General features: G+C 35.4%; 1 protein-coding gene across 2 annotated transcripts in view; it reads left to right on the top strand.

The window, feature by feature from the left end:
• The window catches only part of METTL15 (methyltransferase 15, mitochondrial 12S rRNA N4-cytidine), a 95,773-nt gene that overhangs the window by 59,343 nt on the left and 14,409 nt on the right, over positions 1 to 22,021 (top strand). For both annotated transcript variants that reach the window (XM_080595261.1, XM_080595260.1), the window contains exon 4: positions 21,365 to 21,556. In XM_080595261.1, coding sequence (XP_080451387.1) covers positions 21,365 to 21,556 — 192 coding nt within the window. The remainder of the gene's footprint in view (positions 1 to 21,364; positions 21,557 to 22,021) is intronic.

Below are 22,021 nucleotides of genomic sequence, written 5' to 3'. Positions count from 1 at the left end.
GTGGTCTTGTCCCTCATGTAGGTGGCTGCATCACTGAATCTGTAAACCATTAGTTGTACTAGTGTGGCCCATGATTTTTATCTTTTATAAAATTAAACATAGAGAAGGTATTTTATTAAGTAATTGCTCTATAGAAGGAGTTGAAAGGCAAGGAAAAGCCACTTGCTACTTAGTGTGGTTATTAGAGAAGGAATACAAAGATCTATTGTAGTGCGGGTTTTTACAACTTGAGTTTTACTAGACTGTCTTTTGGGTAAAGGTACTGTAAATGTTTAAAAAATGTCACTTTCACTTGAAATTGTGTGCTCTGGTTTTGGCCATACACTTGAAGAACGCAAGAGAAATAACATCTGCCTTGTTTTGCCCTCTCATATCGAAGTAAGAGGATATTATGAGGCAGAAAATACTATTTTTATGCCATCTATCACCCTTGTTAACATTTTATTAGACATAAATCATGTAGTTTTGGGTTGCATAGTGACAATATGGTTCACCATGTATTCTATTTTTATAACTTTATTTAAAACTGGCATGTAACTTGCTGTACCTGAAACCCCAAGTGAGCCAGTTATTGGAGTGTAACAAAGTTTTGACGTCAGAACTGCTATTTATTCCACTGGCAACCATTAGCAATGCATTACCCTTTGGCACTCGTGTTTTCAGAAACATGGTTAAATTTTTATGACTGGTTCTGGCCAATTAGGATTCTTTCTCAATATAGAAATAAGGGAAGATATCTTTTTTATATCTTACTAAATGTAGCTTTCTAAAAACAACAGCATAAAAATATGAATTACTGCATTCAGAGTTCACAAAACATAGTATTGAGCCACACTTCAGATTGACTGCTTGCTGTACGTGTGTATTTCAGAGTCAGGGGTTAAGCTAGGCTGCCTTGTCAAATGTGTGAGCCTTTATTAGAATTTAATGCAATTACAGCTGAGTCATGCTTGCAGGTCCTTCTGGCAGCTTCAGCAGGATGTGAAAAGGGGCTGAAAACTTAAGGTAGAGAAAATTAGGGAGATGCAGGGCGAATGGAAGAAAATTGAGGGAGAGGGGGCACCAAAAAAAAAAAAAAGTAATAGAGAAATTTCAGTCGAGGCTTCTGTTGCTGGCTTTTTTCCCAAAAAATCGAAGTTTGGCAATAATAGACTTCAGGGTGCTTGCATAGACTACATACAGTGTCATGGCACAACTGGGTAAGAGGGTGTTACAGGATCTCATCATATTCCTTGTTGGTTGTTAGTATCCCTGTCCGTGTTCAGAAGTAGGAAATGGCAGTGTCCAAACGTCATCTAGAGCAGACAAGTTGTCTTGCTGTGTCATATTTGGTGGTGATCTCCTAGGGCTTGGCAATGTGCACTGGGTGTTTGTATGTTGAAGTCACCTGTCCACAAGAGTTAAGAAACACCTGTTTGTATGTGCTGCTTTACTAGTGCACTGTACGTTTGTAAATTTTGAAGAGAATGCTCTTTTATATAAGAAATTGCTGTTGCGCTTTATTAATGATCTTGTATTCTTTAGATCAGTAGTAGAAATATTGTGTGCTTCTGTTGTAAGTTCCCTATAAAAATACTTACCTGAAGCTTTTTATTTTTAAAAGACCAATTTTAATTTGTTGGATAAGTGCTTGTGGTTGCAAACTCAAGTTCCATAACTTCAGCAGCTACATCCCAGTTTTCCAAGTGAGTTGAGGTTGCTTTATCTTAAAGTATCAGGCATTTTCTGCTTGTAATGTGGGCAATATTGTGGATGAACTGCCATCTCAGGAGCAGCCATGGGGGAAAAAGAGTATTTTGCAAGTTCTGCTTGCAGTTGTTGTACTGGCCAGGCGTGGAGCTGCTGACAGGCCTGCCTGCTGTCTGCTGTGTCTTGGGTGGGTGTCCTGGGTGCTGTGCAGCCGGAGAGCAGGCAGCATGTCAGAGGCTCTGCTGTCTTGTATCAGTCTCCGCTTTAGTGACCTTATTAAGTTAATGGAGACAAACCTTCTTTCAGTGTAGTGACTGAGAAAATCATTGAAACATACAGGCTAGAAGAAAGTAGTTGTGAGGACTGACAAAGAAGTGGTTTGTTTGCCCAAGGGGCTGGACAAAAAGACTGCCTAAGAGGTGGAGGGACTTGGAGGCCATCAATGCAAAAAGGATAAAAGCTACACTAGAGGCTGGAAGAGAAAGCAAGCTACATGAGATGTTTCCAGTTACTTTGGGGAAGGCAAGCAGGCAATTACAGAGGGAGAAAGGGTTTTATTGCCCAGGCGGCTGTATAAAGCAGACATTAAGTCTGCCAGAAAATGAACAGCCTTCTTGGCTACTCCTGTGTGCATGTTGTTTGCATCTGTCTGAATGTTTTCTATGAACTGTGCACACTCTGACATGAAATAACAGAATCCACACTTTGAAGCTTGAGTGAGAACCATCAAAGAACACGGTTGTTTTCCTTTACAATCCTTTCAGGTTTTTTTCTTCTAAGAATTTTTGTGGTGGACAGGTCACTTGTTCATGCTTGTGTGCTTCATGAAGGTGGTTAAGTCTTACTATCTTCATTGGGTTATATGCATTTTGAAGCCATTTGATAGCTAGTTGTTTCTGTTCAGAGGGATAACTATAAATGTGAGCACTTAGCTTTAAAAGAAAGATTTGCAGCCTTAGTCTGCTTAAAAAAAAAAAAAAGTTCATGAGAATAAGTAGATACACTAATTGCAATCCCATCTTCACTATGTAGCAAGTTGACTTCAGTTGACTTTTACAAGATGAAAAACTACTTCAAATTTCAAATTTAAGAATTACACTGTAATGTTAATCCAGCTTTAAAATTACAAGAAAATGCTCTTTTCTGAGTGCTAGTAATTTACAAATATTTCAATTTAAATGATATTTGAAACAGTCACTTCTGAATAGTGATTGTAGAATTTCTACTTTCACGTGTGAGATTCAGGAACAAGATTGTCCATTTGAGAGCTTCCAGTGAATAAGGAAATTAGAGTAATGTTTTGAAAAGTACTAACGTAACTTTGATTAACTTTTGAAAATAAATTCATGTTTAAGCTGTTACAACCCACTAAATTTAGATGCCTGCAAGGTGGATATCCCTGATATGCAGGTTTTTATTAATTATGGAATAAAGTTCTTCAATAAAAAAAAAATCCACAAAGAAATTGCCCTATCTGTAATATATATATTTGTGTTCATTGCTCAGACGCTGTTATAATACAGGCGATAGCTGCAAAGTTTCACTACAGTTGTAATTCCTTTTTTCTCAGTATTCCATTTACAAAAAACATCAGGTACATTGGAATTTTAGATCAGTCTGCTTGAGAATATTCACTTACATTAACCTTTGTAACTGAATGTCTGTAATTCAGTCACAGTATACTCTTCAGATTGTCACAGAAATGAACAAAGTAGGTAACAGAAGAATATTCAGGATCCACAAATTAATTTCAGTTTTTTGTTTTCTTAACATTCACGGTTTCATCATGAATTTGATTGACTACAGAAGCAAGGTACATAAATGATTATTTATTTAAGTCTGATTGGTGAGGCATTGTTGCGGTAGCTTTTTGTGAAGAACTGAGTCATATCCACAATTCAGTATTTCAGCCCTCTGACTTCGATTGCAGTTTGAGAAAACTGTAATTTAAGGGTAATTAGCTTCATCTGTTGATCTTCATTTGTGCAGAATTGTGAAACTGTGCTGATTTCATATTACCTAAATGGAATATGTGTGTACTGAACATGACAGTGTTTCATTTAGTCTCTATCTGTAATGATGTACTGGAAAAGAAGTATGGCTCATAACTGTTTGGTTTATATCTCTTAGTAAATGAGAAATGAAGTCAAGAAGTGGGTCCTAAAAGAGACTTCCTTCCCTTAGAAAATTTGAAAGGCTTTTGAAGTGATTTTTTCCTGTGGTAAACATCCGTTCCTTGTTCAGGGAACACGGAAATTGCAATTTCTAGAGAATACCTATAGGCTTGTATTGATACAAGGATCAACTGGGGAAGAAAATGACATAGAGCAGGAAAATAATGAATGTAAGGACAATTGAAAAAATACAGCAATCAAAGAATGAAAAGGAAGTCTAGAAGACAAAAACTGTGTGCAAGGTTTGCTGAGAAAAATGCAAAGTCATAAGTATACTGAAACTCAAATGTGTTGAATAATTCACGATTGAAGGGGGTAGGACATTTTTAGGAGGAGTAATATGAGTCAGAGGTGAAATTAATGGAAAAGATATAAATGTGGAACGTGACAGGCAAAATGGCAAAGAACAGAAGTTAAATATTGATTGACCATTCAACATCACTAGCTAAAATTTGTGGGGAAGTAGGAGATAGCCAAGAAGATGCTTTAGAGAGCCCACAGGATATATCTGCAGGATATCTAGTTCTGGGTGGAAATATTGAGTGAAAGATAAGTTCGTTTGTTTTTTAGAGAGGGGAAAAAAAAAAAAAGAAAATTGTTTCCATGATAGTGCATTTCTGTCTTTCTTCATTTTTTGCTCTACAGCAAAATATATGTGCCATCTCTTACAGTTGCCATGGAAAGTACTGTAGCTTTACACCTCTTTGTCCGCTTCAGCATGAAATCGATCACTGAAAACACTTCTCAGCATACGCAATTCACTTCAGCCTTGGCTCTTCTGCACAGGCTGGAGTCTCCTGCAAATGAGCCACCCTTTTATTTGGGGGGGGATCTGAGGGAGGGGTGTTTGTTTTTGGTAACATCTGTGTCCAGCTTTGAGATAAAGTTTTTAGTTTCTCATTTGAAATGGGAAATAGTTGCCTATGTCTGATAACATTAAAGGTTTTCATACCACTGTTTTCATTTACAGGATCTTGTGTAACACTTCTGGTTGTATTTGACCAGACAGGATTTTCTGAAAAAAAGTCCCGTGCCACTTTGTGTGCACACAAGAAAATAAACAAGGATGTTTCAAGTCCTGTGGGTAATGACTTGGAGTAACTTGGGATAACTGCTTCTCAGGAAGTAGTTTTGTGATAAGTAATGAAATAACACTCTCAAAAAAAGAAATATGGGTTCTATAAGTTACAGCTCTTTAAAAATGAAAACCAAGATTAAATAATTATTTAATATTCCTTGTGATTTCCTGAGGTGGTTTTATACATATGTTTTATATAAACTGTAGTTTATTAGAGCAACCAAGAATACTTTGGCATTCATGAGACTGAAGAAAGGAGAGTCAAAGACGACTTTATAGACTTGAGCAGATGATTTTCTATATATCCAAAATCCAGTTTATTAATGCAAAGTACCACTTCACTAATACATAGACTGAAAAGAATGGGCAGTGTGATCTCTGCCTTTACAAATCATACTTGTTGACTGCAGGGATAGGAGATGGGGCACTTATATTAGTACAGAGAAATCTGGGATAAATCAAAAGAAAGACCCCCATGATGCACTCTGAACAGAAGTATCAGGAAATAAGACAGAAAAGAGAATGGAATGATATAGGCAAAAATTTGATCAGTCATTTTTTCTAAGACATGAAAACAGATGTTACCTATTTTAAATTTAAATGCAGGTTTCCTAAGCAAACAGAGAAATGAAACAACTTGAACCCTGAGTGATGTCCAAAAAGAAAGTTGGAGCACATAAATGATAAATGTTAAAAACATGGGTTTGAAACAATGTTTAGAAACTATCTAGTTGATTTTCTTGATATAAAGCAAAATCAAATATATTGATGGAATTCCTAAAATGATGTTTTCCTTTCCCTTTCTTAGAAATCTTCTTAAAGTAACAGGAATTGCATAAATAATCAGTAATGGTGATTTTGCGTGTTTTACACATGAAGAATTTATTCTAATATCTAGTTCAGAGTTGCTTTGCTGCCAGTTTTTGCGAAGTGTTCCTTGACTTGGTCTCACTCTGGCATGCAGAATGACTGAATACTGCCATCTTTTTAACAACTTCTTACAGGGATAAGTATCCTGATCCCCTCCAGCTTTCTTTTTATAGAAAGAAAAAAACAAAGTACGACGTTCAGTGTTTCCATGTGAGTCATGTTTTCTAACCACCTTTGTGTTGGTCTCTGGATCTTTGTCAGTTTGTGTAATACTTTTTTTTTTTTTTAAACCGCTGTGAAGCTTAGCCCAGTACTTCAGGTGAGACCTAATTAGTTCTGCATAGAGTGGAATAATTGACTCTTCATTTTGCTTATCTGACTTTTGTTCATTATACTGTGAAATACTTGCCTTTTTCCTAACAGCAGCATGTTCTAATGTAGGGTATCCTGTTGAATAGAGCCACCTGGAACTTAAAAAAAAAAATAAAATAGAATTACTGTTTCATAAGTACAAGCGATTCCGTTGTATCAGGCCCAGGATTGGTGCCTGTAAAAATCCTGTTGGGTTACTGTCTAGTTTGGCTACAGACTGGTTTGATGTTTCTTAAACCATTTGTGCAGCTTACAGAAATTATCTCCATAATTTCCTAGTTTGCTGTATAGTTCAGTAGAATAGTCAAGGTCTAACACTAATTATGCTGTATATCCAACACTTAAGAGTCTATGAATTTTGTCAAAAAATAAAAAGAAAAAAATCTCTTAGTCAAAATACAGGCTTCATAAGACTTTTTCTAGCAAAGTTCCTATGTACATATCTTTGTTATTTTTTTGGTCCTTATACATTGGTATACTTCAAGGAAGCATTAAGGATGCACTCTCAAAATGTCCTTTGCTTGAGGTGTTTCATAAAGTGAGCCAGTTACTATTGGAAACTCGAGTCTTAGATTATCACCATCTTTTTGATGGTGAAATCTTTATTCATATGATTTCCCAGATCCGCATTTCAGAGATGGGTAAGCCATGTCTGTGTTAGCTGTGTTGTGATACAACAGCACTGGAGGTGCTTTCAAGCTGGCATCCAGACTTTGTTCATTTCACAATCTTTGCTGTCAAATACTTTTATGATTAGCACTGTATGCTCCTTCGTGCTCAGGGCATATCAAGCACTCATCTTCATGTCTTTGGACAGGAATTCAAATCATGTGCTCTGAAACCATTCTGTGATGCAAACCAAAGTCCAGTAAGTGAAGGTGATCAGATGATTGTCTAAAAGCATCATTTCTTTCCTGTCTAAAACACTTGTGTATAACTGCCACATGCATATGCCCCTGATAAGGGGGCTTGGAGTAACAGCTTCCTAGCTATGAGAGAAATCCGGTTCAGATCCCTGACTTCATCAGCAGAAACCTTCCCATTTCATTCAAAAGACCATCTTTTCACAAAACAAAACAGAACAAAACAGTCAGTTAATATAGCATATAAAAGATACATATATATTGAAGATGTGCCAGATTCTTACTGTGTGGAGTATCGTTCTACTGTTCTTTTCTTCACTTAACTTTAGACAAGATCTTAATATCCCTCTGAGTGATCCACAAACAGGTAGTATCAGGCAAACAGGCAATAAAGATAAATGTTAAAGGAGCTTATTTTGGGAAAACCCCAAGACATTTTTGACATGATTTAAGCCATTGTCTGGCATAATATGCTTTCCTGGCTCCTCCTGTATAAGAAGAATGGTTAAAAAAAATTTGTAACAAAATGTGCATGTGTTTTACCTACCCATCTGATAGCATCACAGCATCATAGAACAGGTTGGGTTGGAAGAGTCCTTCAAGATCATCTAGCTCCAACCCCCAGGGATGCCACCCACTAGATCAGGTTGCCCAGGGCCTTGTCCGACATGGTTCTGAACACCTCTAGGAATGGGGCATCCACAGCTTCTCTGGGCAACCTCTCTCTGGGCAGTGCCTCACCGCTTTCTGAGTGAAGAATTTCCTCCTAGCTGCATTTCACAAGACAGCATCTTTCATAGTGATGTGTTATTAATCCATTTTTCAGATAACTCATTGGTTTTATGGACAAAAGCAACATGGCATCAGCACCGCTTTATGTAGAAAGTCTGTCCACATACATGCATGCTGAGCAATCGGCCTTGCAGAGGAAATTCTTTGGGCAAAATTTTTTATAATCTTTTGTAAGATGGAACAATAGCTTCTAGATTGCTTGGGGGGTACTTTTATAAATCAAATGAAACTATAAGCTGCATAACAAATCTAATATCCATAATGTAAATATAACACAAAAGTCATTGATATTGCAGAACATACGTGGTGGGGATGGAATTTACGATGCCAAGTTTATGACTTTTGTAGAGTAAAATCAGAGGTATGCTTGTCCTAATGTTCAAGAAATCTGCTTGATGATTCGGTTAAATTTTGTTTAGTTTCCTTTGATGTTTCATTATTGGAAATACCGTGTCTTTTAAGTTTCTTTTGTGGAAGTTTTTCAAATAGAGCTATACTTAATGTTATGGTATGTAACCTCAGGGGAGAATAAGTAATACATTATACTGCAGAAACAAAATAGTAAGGTATTCAGCATTTCCTAAGGGATATTTGGAACTGTACCAGAGCACACTGTAGGAACACCAGTGGAGCCATCTAGTGTCGTTTAAAGAACGTAATGGATTACCCATGGTTTTGCCAAGGCAAAGATAAATTTATTCAAAAAAAAAAAAAAGGGGTGTGTGTGTATTTTTTCCCTTGAAGTGCAGGTATTTGTAGTTATATTGGAGTCAGTAGCTCAGCTTGTGAACAGGAACAGAAATATATTTGTATAATACCAAAAATGATTTTTTTTTTTTTCCCAGTGGGAAATGTGCTACGTGGTAACAGATTTTCCGCTGAAAGAGTATTGTAGCACATGGAGAGCAATGAAACTCCATTTACTGAAACTTCCAAAGATAAGCCGTCTAAGTAAAATTCAGTTATTTTGAGAATATGCAAAATTACAGGTTGTAAGACCTTGTACAGTTTGATTCTTAATATTTTCATGTCCTCAGGTAAGGATGAGCAATATCCTGACAAGAATTCCACATCAAAAACTCTTCTATTAGTTAGTACACAGATACAGAAAAAGACCTGCTTGAAAGGTACATGTAAATGATTCAGGACTAGCTTTTCAGCTGTGTGAGTGACAAAACAAAGTTAACAATTAGTGTTCCAGAGGATGCGTCAAACTACACTTACTTTATAATTGGACTAAAGATTGCTTTATCTTAATTCTGAGTTTATCTGTAAATATCTGAGAAAAATATTCACAAAACAGGATCAGTGATCTATAGTGTTCTCGAAGACTTAAATAATTTAAGTCCCTTTACCAACTTTATGCACAATATGCATTAAATCTTTTCACCTGCCTGAAGGGCCACCATGTAGCTGGAGTCCTTTAGAGTTTCTGCAACACAAGTTAAAAGGCAGGAAATTCCCATTAGTTATTAGGGAAAAAAAATGCCATAAGGGTGGCAGTACTGGAGCAAGTTGCCCGAAGAGGTTGTGGAATCTCTGTCTTTGGCGGTGTTCAAGGCTCAAGTGGACATGTCCTTAAGCAATCCTATCTGATTAGACTGCTTTGAGCAGGGGATTGGACTAGATGGCATCTGGAGGTCTCTTCTGACATATCGCTCTCAGATTCTGTGGTTCTCAGGTAAAACAATGACACCCTCGAAAAAAGTTCTTCATAACAGTCTGAACATCTGCGTATGAAATGAATTCTTACGTAATTCCAGTTTTGAAATGCTTCAGTTTAAATAAATACCGAAGTAGGCTGTACTTGTTTTATGAAGCCTGCCAAGATCATGCTGTTTGTTTTCTGGCAGTCTCAAAGGGCGTTCTGTTTCACATGGAAATTACCAGTAATCATTTTACCTTTAAGATCTTAGCCTCTAATAAAGCTAGTAGTGCAAAAGAAAATCAGTCAAATTGGAGAACAGGCGACTACATGAAATACATGGAGATGTATTTAAAAACATAGAGAAGTACAGCCTACAAAATACGAAGCCATCAAACTGAAGCTCCAAGTGTTCTTTTATAGATCAGCCAATCCTCCTTAATTCTAGTTGGAAAGAAATCTAATTAAACTACTTCTGGAGTAAGGTGGTTTTGTTTTGGTGCTTCTTTTTGTTTGCTTTGGGGTATTATTTTTGTTGTTGTTGGTTTTGAGTACTGCAGAATTTTCTTTTTATATCTTGTTAAGTTAATGCCTTTAAACTATTTTATTGCTCTCTATGGAGAAAAAGATACTGAGGTTTTCCTTCAGTAATGAACAGAAGTGGGTGACCTTGGGGTTTTAATCATCCTTTTTAGCAACAGAGGGCTCTTGGAGTTGCTTTCTTTTCTGAATTTAAAAACACTGAAAATCATTTTATCTGGAATCAGGGTTTTTTTGAGTTTGTTATCAGAAAATAGAAGTTTCCAGTCAATATCTACTTTATGCTTTGTTCAAAAATCCCTGGTCATCACTTTGATTGGGAAAAATAAATAGAAAGAAGCCTTTTCACTGTCAGTGTTGTATTTATGCATTTCTCTAAATATAAAATGAGAAGTTTATGCCTAAGGGGTGCTTTATTGTTATGTTGGAGTATGTTTGTACACATGTAAAATGTGATGTGTATGTATTCTGATAATCTTAAACACTTTTGGGATGAACTTTACAATGGAGAATTACAATAACTGTTCAAATATAAACATGCTGTAAGAGACTCCTAGATCAATGAATCCAATTGCTTGGTATTACAAGCCACTGCATAATTTAATCTCCTTCACTGTGCTCTATCTTAAAATGTAATTAGGAGTTCTATATGCAGTGCTCCAGCTATTCCAGAGTCTAATATTTCATGATATGAAACTTTCTTTAAATTTCCAGTTATAGTAGTTACCTAATTTAATTTTAGTTAAATAAAATTAACTAATAGTTGATTAATATCTATTAGTTCTTCTCTCTCCCTGGCACTTAAAATACTCAATGGAGAATATTAATGTCTATTCTTGGCCTTCTAGACTTGTTTTGCATACAAATTTTTTTTTTTTTTAAGTTTCATCTTATAATCATAGCTCTCATTCATTCTACTCATCCTATAAGAGCTTCTCTGTGCCAGTTCCACTTTGAGTTGCTCTCTTTTTGGTAAGGCTCCCGTAATGGCATTCAGTACTCCAGATGAAGTCTTACAGCTAATACTTTTCTATTTCTAGTGAAGGTACTTTTGACTTGTACGTTCTTGTTTCCCTTTTTATGGTTATGTTCGCACTGCTGTTTACTGTTCGTTTTATGGTCAAATAAAACTTCACATTCCTTGTCCTCATGGTCATGCCCAGATGACAAGCTTCAGCTCATACAAGTTTTCTCTTCTGTCACTTCAGTACGTGGTTTCGCATGTTACTCTGTTCAACTCATCCATTTCCCTTTGGTTGTTTCCCTATGAATTTGGTCATCCTTTACTGGGATACTTATAATGAATTTAATTAAGTTGATATAGTATTTCTAGGTTAATTGAAACTTGACTAAAAATACTTCTTTGGTTATTCATTTTTAGGGACCATATTTCATGATAGTATAAATGGATTTATGCAACAGCTTCTGGCTACCACATTTGTATAATTCCACATCAGGTTCTTTTTTGTGGTACTTTTTAAACTTAAGCTATAAATTTTGGCTGCTTAAAAAATCTTTGTTGATTGTGTAATTGTTTAGTTACCTTGTTACACTTGGTGGATGGTGATACCCTGCTTTTATTTACCTCTGTATGTCGTTTGTTTCACAAATGGTGCAATTTTTTTATTAAAAAAAAACCCACTCAACTGCATATATTTTCCCATTAAGGAGAAACTGAGCAGTAATTTAAAATTGCACGTATACTTTCAGGACTAAATATTATTCAGTTTGAATATTCTCGTATTTCTCCAAATACTCACAACTTTAGACTTTGTGATGTCATCTGAAGCCGTGAGTAACTAGACTGTGCATGTAGTTCCTATACATAAAAAGTGGTTGAAACTATGAAATTTCACCAAAAACATGAGGTATTCTTATTTCCTATATTCAATTAAAAGATAATTTACAGAATTTCTGGTTCTTCATTGTGTAGGAGGGAAGTCCATTTGAAGGCAGCATCTCATGACTTTTGTGAAGGGAAAATGTCAATACACGGAACAGCAATTGCCAGACAAGATTGTCACTAGCGAAATGCACTAGTTGAATTTGCCAGATTTTTTACAAGATATTTCCTACATGACACAACAGAATTAGAATTTAACACAGAATTGTTGTTAAGATTCTACATGGATGCTAGCCAAGTGTTATCTTCGGAGCAATAAGATCTTAAGTTCCTAAACAAACTAGTTATATTTTTATGATCACATTCTGCAATTGAAATTCTTAAATTGGGGGAAAAGGTTGAGGTTCTGGGAAAACGAACTGCTGCTAAGCTGTATTTTAAGACAGCATTTTAATCATATGATTGTATCTTTATTCTTAAGCACAATTGTAGTTCCCCTGTCTCAAAAAGGTTAAGATCTGGTACATGCAAAGATATGGAAGAGCAAGGCTTTGTGACTTCTGTGATTCCCAGTTGAATGATGCCCCTGCTTCTCTTCTGTCCTTATTTGCATTCTTCTTGGGTTATGCTCCTCATATTTCTCCTTCCCACAATTAGGCATATATAGTGGGGAGATGTGACACTCACTGTCCAAGTGCTTGGATGATGCGCAGACAGTTTAATGCTTAAGGAGGGAGTCAATTAGGAATGCAGACATGCTTTTATATGAGATAGCTTAGATAAGACTGACAGGTGGGAAGAAAAAGTTACTTGTTTCATTTGTAATCAGTTCTTGATGCCAGATGTATTCACCGTTAGTGTTCTAGGGTTTAAACTACCATGTCAAACAAAGAAATAGTTTGTCAAAAGAAATAAAAATTCTGTAAGGCTTTATCACGCCGCTCCAATACTGTCAGCTGCTGAACAATTAAGAAAAATAAAATAAAAAGCTTCTGTGGCTCAGATTGTTTTTCCATTTACTATGTCATAGTATTACCATGGAGTCTCAAGGTCTAGACTCATATTTTGTTAACAAGGCAAAGGCTATACAAATATATTCCAAGTATCAGTAGCAGCAGGTCTGTCAAAGCAACAATTGTGCACAATCTTGAGCAAGCCCTCTCCATGAATGCCAGAATTTATGATGTGGAAAAATTTTGTGTAAATTTGCTTTGTTAGCTAAAGAAAATTTAACAATAGTTACATTTATGATTTGGTTCTGCAGGGAGGATAAAGAGATACTTTTTACATGCTGTATGTCTCTGTTTTTATAACAGTCACAAAATGTAAATCGAATTGTAATAGGAGTCATTTTAAAACAATTGAATGTGTGGGTGTAGGTAGGAGTAGCCTTTTTGACAGTTCATTGGATGTTGCTTTTTAAATCATCAGTGTACATCCTGTTAACTTCAAGTTCATGTTTTATATGCAGATAAATGTCAAAAAACAAAACCTTTTGTTCAACTAATGAATGAATACTCTTGGAAGCTGGATAGCTATATTCTAATCTTATAAACTGACTACACAATTATTCTGCACTTTCTCTATAATCTTTTGTTTATGAACAGATTACTATATATTTCTGAAATTATGAGCACATTATGAGGAGAAAGCACTGAACACTAATGATTTAATTTTCTTTGCTAGAAAAAATAACTTGATCTCATATTCTATTATGTGTAAAAATGCCTTGTTCATTAATATCCCTTTTATGCAGAGAACAGTTAGTTACTGTAAGGTAGGGTAGAAATATATTTAGACAGCACAAACCAAAATATTGCATGGAGGCAAAGCAGTTAGTAGGGAAAGTACACTTCTGAAGAAATTGTTTAACATAGAGAAGTTCTTGTTGTTTAAAACCATAACATTTAATATATGGTATTTTGGTCATTATCCTTAGCTGATCCCAAATGATCAGTAAGTAATTGATCAGTAAACCTCACTGAATGATAAAACTGTTTCTGTCCCTTGTCCCTAGTCTCAAACCTTGAATATAGGTTCAGATTCCACGGAGATAGGGCATTAGCACTGGGAATGCTAGTTGATACGATCTGCTCATTCCATGCATTTTGAAAAAAATGTATCTACAGTTATTCTTGCTACAGTTTTAAATATTCTTATATTAATGAGCTAAAAAATGTTTCTACACAGCTCTAATGTTTCTAAGGTTGATTTGTACCTATCACCCTATCCAGAATACAGGATATTCTGGAATACATGCAGAAATTCTTTCCATGTTCTACAGGATTTTGGCAACTGAATTAAATGTAACTTTTCTTCATTCTAAGGCAAGTAGCAAAATTTGTTTCGGTTCAGTGAAGCAGTATTGTGTCTTTAATGAAAGCATGAATTTTTGTGTGGGTTTGTGGGGCCGGACAGGAGAGTTTTATAAAAATATCTTTCTAAGGTTCTAGTGAATGGGGAAATAATGTGTAAGATGATTTATTAATTCAAATGTTACTTTACTAACTTTTTTTTTTTTTAAAGTGAAAAATGCTCTTAGAAATAGAACTGAGTAATGAGATGAGCATTCGCCCTTTAAAAATGATTGTGTAAACTGCTAGTAGAAATGCTGCAAGACCATCAAATCTTCTTGCAGTAATTATTAAAGTAATTATAGTTATCAGGAGATCTGAAATAAGAGTCAGCTTGACTGTTTTATGTAATAAATACCTATTGGATCTGATGGGCTGGTGTGGTTTTGTTGGCTATTAAAATTATTATGGTAAGTCTTTTCTTATTTCAGAATTATGCTTTATACTGTCCACTTGTGCTGGAATGGAAGTAGAACCACGGTGGTTGAGCATTTTTGAAAGTTCATCTGGTGTTTTGGCCACCTGATTCACTGTTTTGCCCAGCCAGTGGTTTCTAACTTCAAGTCCATGTTCTGTCTTTTTCTTTATTTGTGCTGCACTGTGTTCCATGGAGGTTATGTGAGGCAAACAGGAGAGGGAATGAAGACTAGTACAAAATGCAGTAGAAGTGTAAAGAAAGCTGGTTAGCTTTAAAGTCAGTGTTAATGAAGCTGAGGGTCACAATGAGTGTTTGGTAGATCCGAGATGATGATGGAGGTATTCAACTGGTTTTACATTATGTCCAGTGAACCTTGTAAACTAGGCTGTCTGATTGATGTGAATGGTAACCTGAAGTATATCTCAAAATAAAATCCCCCAGGTAGTGCAATGTAAAGTCAGAGAAACATTTATGATTCTTCTGATGGCTGGTAGTTTATTCTCTGAACTGTCAGGTCCCATGAATGAAAGGCAAATTGTTCTAATGGTTTGGTTTCCTTGGCACATCTGAAAGATGACAACGTATTACATATTTTATGTATATTATGTAATAAAGGTGGCGTGCATAACAAAAAGTTACATATCTTATAACAAAGATTTTACCTCTGGCTAGCTGCAAATTGCATAAAATAGTATAATTTTCTCCTATTACTCAGCAAAACTTTGTGTTACTTAAGAAACATAAAAATATTTTTCTCAAATTTTGGTGAGGCATATGATTTTGAAATTTGCTTAAATAATCACCAGTCTTATTCTATTAGTTTTCCATTTGCCCTGAAAGAAATTACTTCCTTAATCTTTAATTTAGCCAGAGATTAACATTGTTCATTAGTAATTTACTTTTTTATATTTTGTTTTGACTGGTTTGAATATAATCATCTTTCATTTAAAAAAAAAAGTCTACTATGGTAAGATTTCTGATGTATTGTATGGAAATCATCTTTGATATACTTTTGTTTAAATACGTTTATATTTTCCTTTATTTAAAGCAGTATTAATGGTTCCTTCAATACTGGGCAGTATTTTTGACTAAAAATGTGTTGCTGGACACAATAGTGGAATGGATACTTTAGGTAAAAGTAAAAATGAACCTTAAAATAATGAGCAATCTGTTTTCAGGCATCCTGAAATTTCTTACGGCTATGTCTGAGAGGACATTAGACACAATTTTTGGTGTCTGGATTAAATGAGACATGAGGAGCCAAGATAACATCATTTTATGGAATCTGTTGGTTAGATATGAAGGAGAGAAGGTTTGTTGGAAGCTATAGGAGAGCAATTAAAGCAGCAAATAACTAGTTTCATAATGGATTGAATAGGAGGCTGTATGAGAGGTGGAAGAAGGGCAACTGACATGAAGAAAGAGAAAAGCAAGTGTAATCATCTTTGGTATACTAGTTTTGACAGTGTAAGATACTGAGTGTTCTGCAGGTTAACATAAAAGGGGTTTTTGTTTGCTTTTGTCTGTGTGATGTCTTCAATGTATATGGAAAGAAGTATTTAACTTCTACAATGTACATACATCTTTTAATTTTTCCCAAATCTTAAGTCAGAGCAAATGGTATATAAATGTTCACTAGCTGTTGAAAACTTAAAAGCGACATTCCTGTGATCACCACATGCACAACAAAATTGTGATTATCTCTCTGAAATTTGAAAATATGAACTTCCTTGGTTCTATGCAAGTTGTTTTCCACACATGCTTCTTCCCATTTTCAGGTCTTTGTTAGATCAGTGGTGGTGATTTGTTTTTTTAGTTTTGTAATACAAAAGCCAACCTAGACTGAACTGTTAGTTCTCAAATAGATACACAATAAAGCGGGAAATGTAATGACAAGGTTCCTTTATAAGTTGCTATATGTAATTTTTTAATTACTGTTTTTTGTTTGCAAACATGAACACTGTGTCAACTTCCATTTGCCAAAGTTAATATAAAGTTTTTTTAGAGAATATAGAGACACATATACAGAGAGGGGGGTTGCACTGAAGCAGAGTAACACTCATAAGAATTCCTAGGTGGGATGGTGAAAGTTCCAGGGATTTACAAATGGTGTGCTTCATCTTTTGCTTCTAAGTGTCTGGTTCAGAGCAGCAATGAGTAGAAGTCATTCACAGTTGTCTGACAGCTGTTGAGTGACCTAGGTGAAGTGAGTCAATGCTATCAAACCAGGTCTGTACCAATGTCCTCATTACAGCTGGTGCTAATTGGTACCCCTGCTGGCAGTCTCCATGGAGTTAGTAAATCAAAGTACCGGATTGGTCTCCTCAACTGTTGTGCATTGGCAAGAGTTAGCTGAAAAGTTTATTTACTTATTTATTTATTTATTTATTTATTTATTTATTTTCAGTTCTCTCAAAGAAACCATTTACTCTGGTTGAGTAGACAGTAGCTTTTGCTGCAGGCAAGGGTTCATCACTTCCTGCCATTGTGTGTATTCATATGTAGAATTTGTAAGGGTAGCAGTGGTGAAAGATCAAGAGCAGGTATTGTTATATGCACATAAAAAACTGCTGAAGCACCATGAAAGCGTAATCACGGTTTTCTGTGAAATTACCTGTGATTGATGTCACAGCAACCTCTGTGACAACTCAGAGAAACTAGATATGAGAAAAGATTTTCTCTGTTTATTTTGTAAAAGTTATATTCATGCTTTACTTTTTCTTCTGCGTACATCCCTCTCAGTTGAGTGAAATAAGAAATATTTTTATAAAGCATTGTAAAATGCCAGAGATTAACTGAAAGCGAAAGAGCCTGAAATACGTTAGTCTTTGAACTCTTCTCTCTTTCTGATTTGGTTCTTTCATAGAAATGAGAACTGTGAATCCAGTACCGTCTGTCAGAATTACAATGCTATGTGTCATAGTATAAATAATAATAAAATACTGTGTTATGATCTGAACAAAGGGTCTTGAACCTGAGGTTGTGTCTTATTTTTAAACTATTGCAAACAGTACAAGAAATCTGAAAGCTCTTGAGGTTGTTATGCAATAAAATCCATTAGGGCCCCCAAGAACTTACATAGCAGATGAAATAACAATTTATTATTTTTAAAATTGACTTAGGTTGTCCACGTGTCCCCAGTGTTCCTTTACATTCCTGGAGAATGAGCATGCTGAATATTTTGAGAAGACTGCTTGATGGCAACAGTGTGAAATTTACCAAAATTTACAATTATGTTAAAAAAAAAAATAAAATGATGAGTATTGTCTGCTTTTTACATCCTCAGACCACAATCTAATTGTCTTTGCTTTCTAAATATACTCAAGTCACTCAGTGTTAAACCTTTTACATCTTATTTCTCCATTTGTAGGTTGGGGCTACAAGCTCTTCATAGTGATTTTATGTTTCTAAAATACTTGGAATATGTAAAGTGGTGTTCAAGTACCAAGTTTAAATATTTTTCTCTTAAGCAAGAGACAATTGGTTTTGGTTAGACTATAACCTTCTAAGATCACTTACAATGCTTAAAATGTTCTCTTTGTGATCCTTGTTGTCTTGACAGCTTTTTTTAGTATCCCCAAGACTACCTGCAATCTCCCCCACTCCATTCAGTCTTGGTCTGTAATATTTGGATATGCATACTTTTCTCAGGCTTCTTAACCATGAACTTGGCTATTTTATCTGATATTTAGGGATGTTCCTTACTTTACCTTTCCTGCTATTTCCAGTAAGCACTGTTTTTGCAGTATATTAAGACAAAGGGGATAATGGACAGATTTGCACTCTAGGTAAGTGTGGTCATGGAATATAAATCCACTAATGCACAAACTAAACATTGGACCACTGGAAAAAAAAAAAAAGTGTAAAGAATTTCCTCATTCCTTGGGAGAGCCAAAGGCCTGTGACTGTACGAAACAGTTTTTAGAGTAGTGTATGCAGTTTTATTTGTTTGAATATTTATTTGAGGCTATTTTGGAAATAAAACTTACAGGCTATGTAAACAAAAATCTGAAGGTAGAAGGAATTGACAAAATCAAACGTTTTTGGAGAAAATTGTGCATAGCAGGTAGTTATGATTTGAACAGAGGCATGGTAGACAAGGGAAGAGCTTTATTATGTTCTAATAAATGCTTCTCAGTGCTTGATGAAATACTGTTCTTTAAATAAATGTCTTGCTCATCATCTAATAGATTAGTCCTTATCATTACTATCATCATTGTTACCATCCTATGGAAAAAAAGAGTTGGTATCTGTATTTGTTTTCATAAGGTAATAAATGATTGCTCATACCCGTGTACTTGGTTCGATTAATTAAAATGTTTTGAGATACCCAAGGTGTTTAAAGTTGTTTCTTTGGATTCACAAAGTAAGAGGAATTCAGAGAACTGACCTGTTGTTTAAATATAGTCATTATAATGTCATGAAAAGCATCTGCTTTTAGTAAAGATTTAAATTGACCAACAGACCTGTATCCACTATTGATACAAAATGAAGTGTATAACAAACAGGAGGGTATATTTTCATGCAGCTGAAGGCTGACATCAAAATGTCAATCTTTTTTTTTTTTCCTGTCTTTATTTGTGAATGCCAAAACATTTTCCAGATGAAGCATCTATCTCCTAAATTGTAAATTTCAACTTAAATCAAATATGCCCATTTAATTACCTTTTCGTAGTCACAAAGGATTGGCAGTCCACATATGCATGATTTCTTTAAAGAAATATAACCAAATTTCTAGCAAGATATGAATGTAGTTCAAAATAATTTTTCAGAATGATTAGTAGCACAATACAGCACTGTTTCATAGCCACCAATATGGACTACTGTCAGAGGAACTAGACAATGGCAATTTATATTTTTTTCCAGATCTCATTCATTTTCATCTCCCACATACAGAATTGTAAAGTTCATTCCTTCATTCAAGTTATAAAGTTAGAAACACTGCCCCGTTGGACAAAGTGCAGATTTCCAAGAAAATTCCTTGTATTGTATTGAAGGGAAATGTAGTCTCAAAGCTGTAACTATTTGGCTAAAATTAAACTATGTTAAGTAGATAATAGTGCTTTTTAGGAACTGTCAGTTCTCATTAAGCTGAATAGTTGCATTTAATTATGTACTGGGCAGTAGTCAATTCAGACATTTGCATGTGTGATCATGATATCCCTCATGAAATTCATTCACTCAAGGTATTTCCCAGTTTCTGTGCTAAGTTGATTCCTTCTACTCTAACGAGGATACCACTATATACCTAAATGTTCCTCCATATGGTTGTGTGCTCGTAGCTTCTTCCTTTGAATTGAATGTTTTCTCTTTTTTCCTTCATAGCATATTCTTACTTACTCCAATTGGATGTGTGCAAAAGTACTTCTGATTCTCTGTTCATGCACTCTCTTAAAACGGTAGTCTCTGGAGTCAACTAGGTTGTCGTAAGGCCAGTTGTGTGAATCTTAAACTGACCTGAAAGAAGGATTAGACTGAAGCTGATTTTTTGAAAAAGCGTGTTGGTTGTTTTTTGTTTCTTTGTTTGTTTTCCAAAATAACAGTAATGTTGACATCTCAAAAGAGATAGAGGCAGCTGTTCTTTTGTAGCAAAGAATTGCGCTCTCCATCCGTTCTGCTGCCCATGGAACTCTGACAATGATGTGAGTTAACTTAGCTGGCCTTGTAATAATTGGAGCACTAGTCCATGGGGCTGAGGAGCTCCAGGTCCTCAAACTATTACCAAAACTCTGATGTGGAGTCAGTGGCTTCTTTTTAGGGGCAGAAATGTATTTGGTCAGTGGGTTGGTTGGTTTGGTTTTTTTGCCCTTTTTTTTTTTCCTGGTACTGATTAAAAGTGCAGCAGCATACTGGTTAACATTCTTAAATCTTTGTGAAATTGTTTTTTTGACAATGTATGAGTAAATAAGTGGTTTAATTGTAGGTCACCTTATAATAGACCAGAATCAAAAGCACGTGCTTAGACACACTTGCAAGAAAGAGATGGGCGCCTCAGAGATGTTTTTTTTTTTTTTACTTTCTCTCTGCAGTACAGAAATATTAAGCAAGAAACACCTTAAAGGTTAAGAAAGAAGAATGCAAAGCACAAAAACATATGTAAAACTCTGCTCTAACCAGTGTTCAGGTGCCTACACTGAAATGTTTTATCTGCTTATGATCCAGTGCACCTAATTTTGCCTAACTGTTTTTGAATCAACATGTTCCCTAAACAAGTGTTTGTCCCACAGCAAGAACCAAGGATTTTTTTTCCTAGCAAATAAGTATTAACCACAAGGCTTGGCAGTCATATTCCATCTTGTCAGCGTTTCCTGTAGGTCCAAGAAACGTACCTTCTTTTCTGCACTTAACTAAGAGTCATGCCCAGAGCAGGAGATTCCAGGGTGGTCAGAGCATTCCCATCAAATGTTGAAGAAGTCACTTTGATTTCCCCCATGTGGAGAAATGAAATTGAAGTCAGGTTTCTGATATTTTTGTGAGCATTTGGAGTACTTTGAGGTTAAGCAGGAAGGAAGACAAACTTAAGCAAACTTAGCTTAAGTCTTAAGCTACTGATGAGTGGGTTGGATCGGTTCTGCGTGCTGGCATGTGAAATGTACCTAAACTATTACTTTGGGAATAGTCCCATTGCTTAAGAGACAAGTGAGCATTACTATCTAATTGCTGCTATACAAGAGGAGAGCACTGCACTGTTAAAATTGAGGCTTTTTATTTGTGATTTTCTTACAGGAAACAGATTCGAGCTCTTCTAGGACAGTTTAGCCAGTCAGAGGCTTTGCTAATCTCATCTGGAGTTGAGCCAGGGACTCTAGATGGAGTTCTCTTGGATGCTGGCTGTTCTTCTATGCAATTTGATACACCTGAAAGAGGTTTTTCCCTGCAGAAGGATGGACCTCTGGACATGAGGATGGATGGTGACAGGTACGTGTGCATGTCATTTCCTTTTAAGCTAGAGAATGGCCATCATAAAACCACATCTAATTTTGCACAAATATACTGTATATCTTATGCCACAAAGCTTTTTTTCAGTCTTAATACTTAAAATCCTGGTTATGTTCTTTTTCTTCTTTAGCTAAGAGGAATGTTACAGTGATGATTAAACTAATTAAACCAATAATGTTTTCTTAACTCTATCACTAAAATTTTACATTTTTAGTGTGTATGGTATACAGTTACAGGGACAGCTTTTACTTTAAGACATAGATTTCTGATAACATTGTGGAGAGCAAAAAAAGCTGCCAAATATGTTGACAGGACACCGAGTTACCTAGAGCCTTGAGGTATACTTCCTTGTTCTCTTTCTGTATTGAATTTCACAAGGAAGATCGGAGGCTTAAAAAAAAATAAATTAGAATATTAATTAGATTTTTTTTTCCCTTAATTGGG

The sequence above is a fragment of the Anser brachyrhynchus genome (assembly GCF_964034855.1).
Source record: "Anser brachyrhynchus genome assembly, chromosome: 5".
Taxonomy (NCBI): domain Eukaryota; kingdom Metazoa; phylum Chordata; class Aves; order Anseriformes; family Anatidae; genus Anser; species Anser brachyrhynchus.
This window is presented reverse-complemented; position numbering and strand designations above follow the sequence as displayed.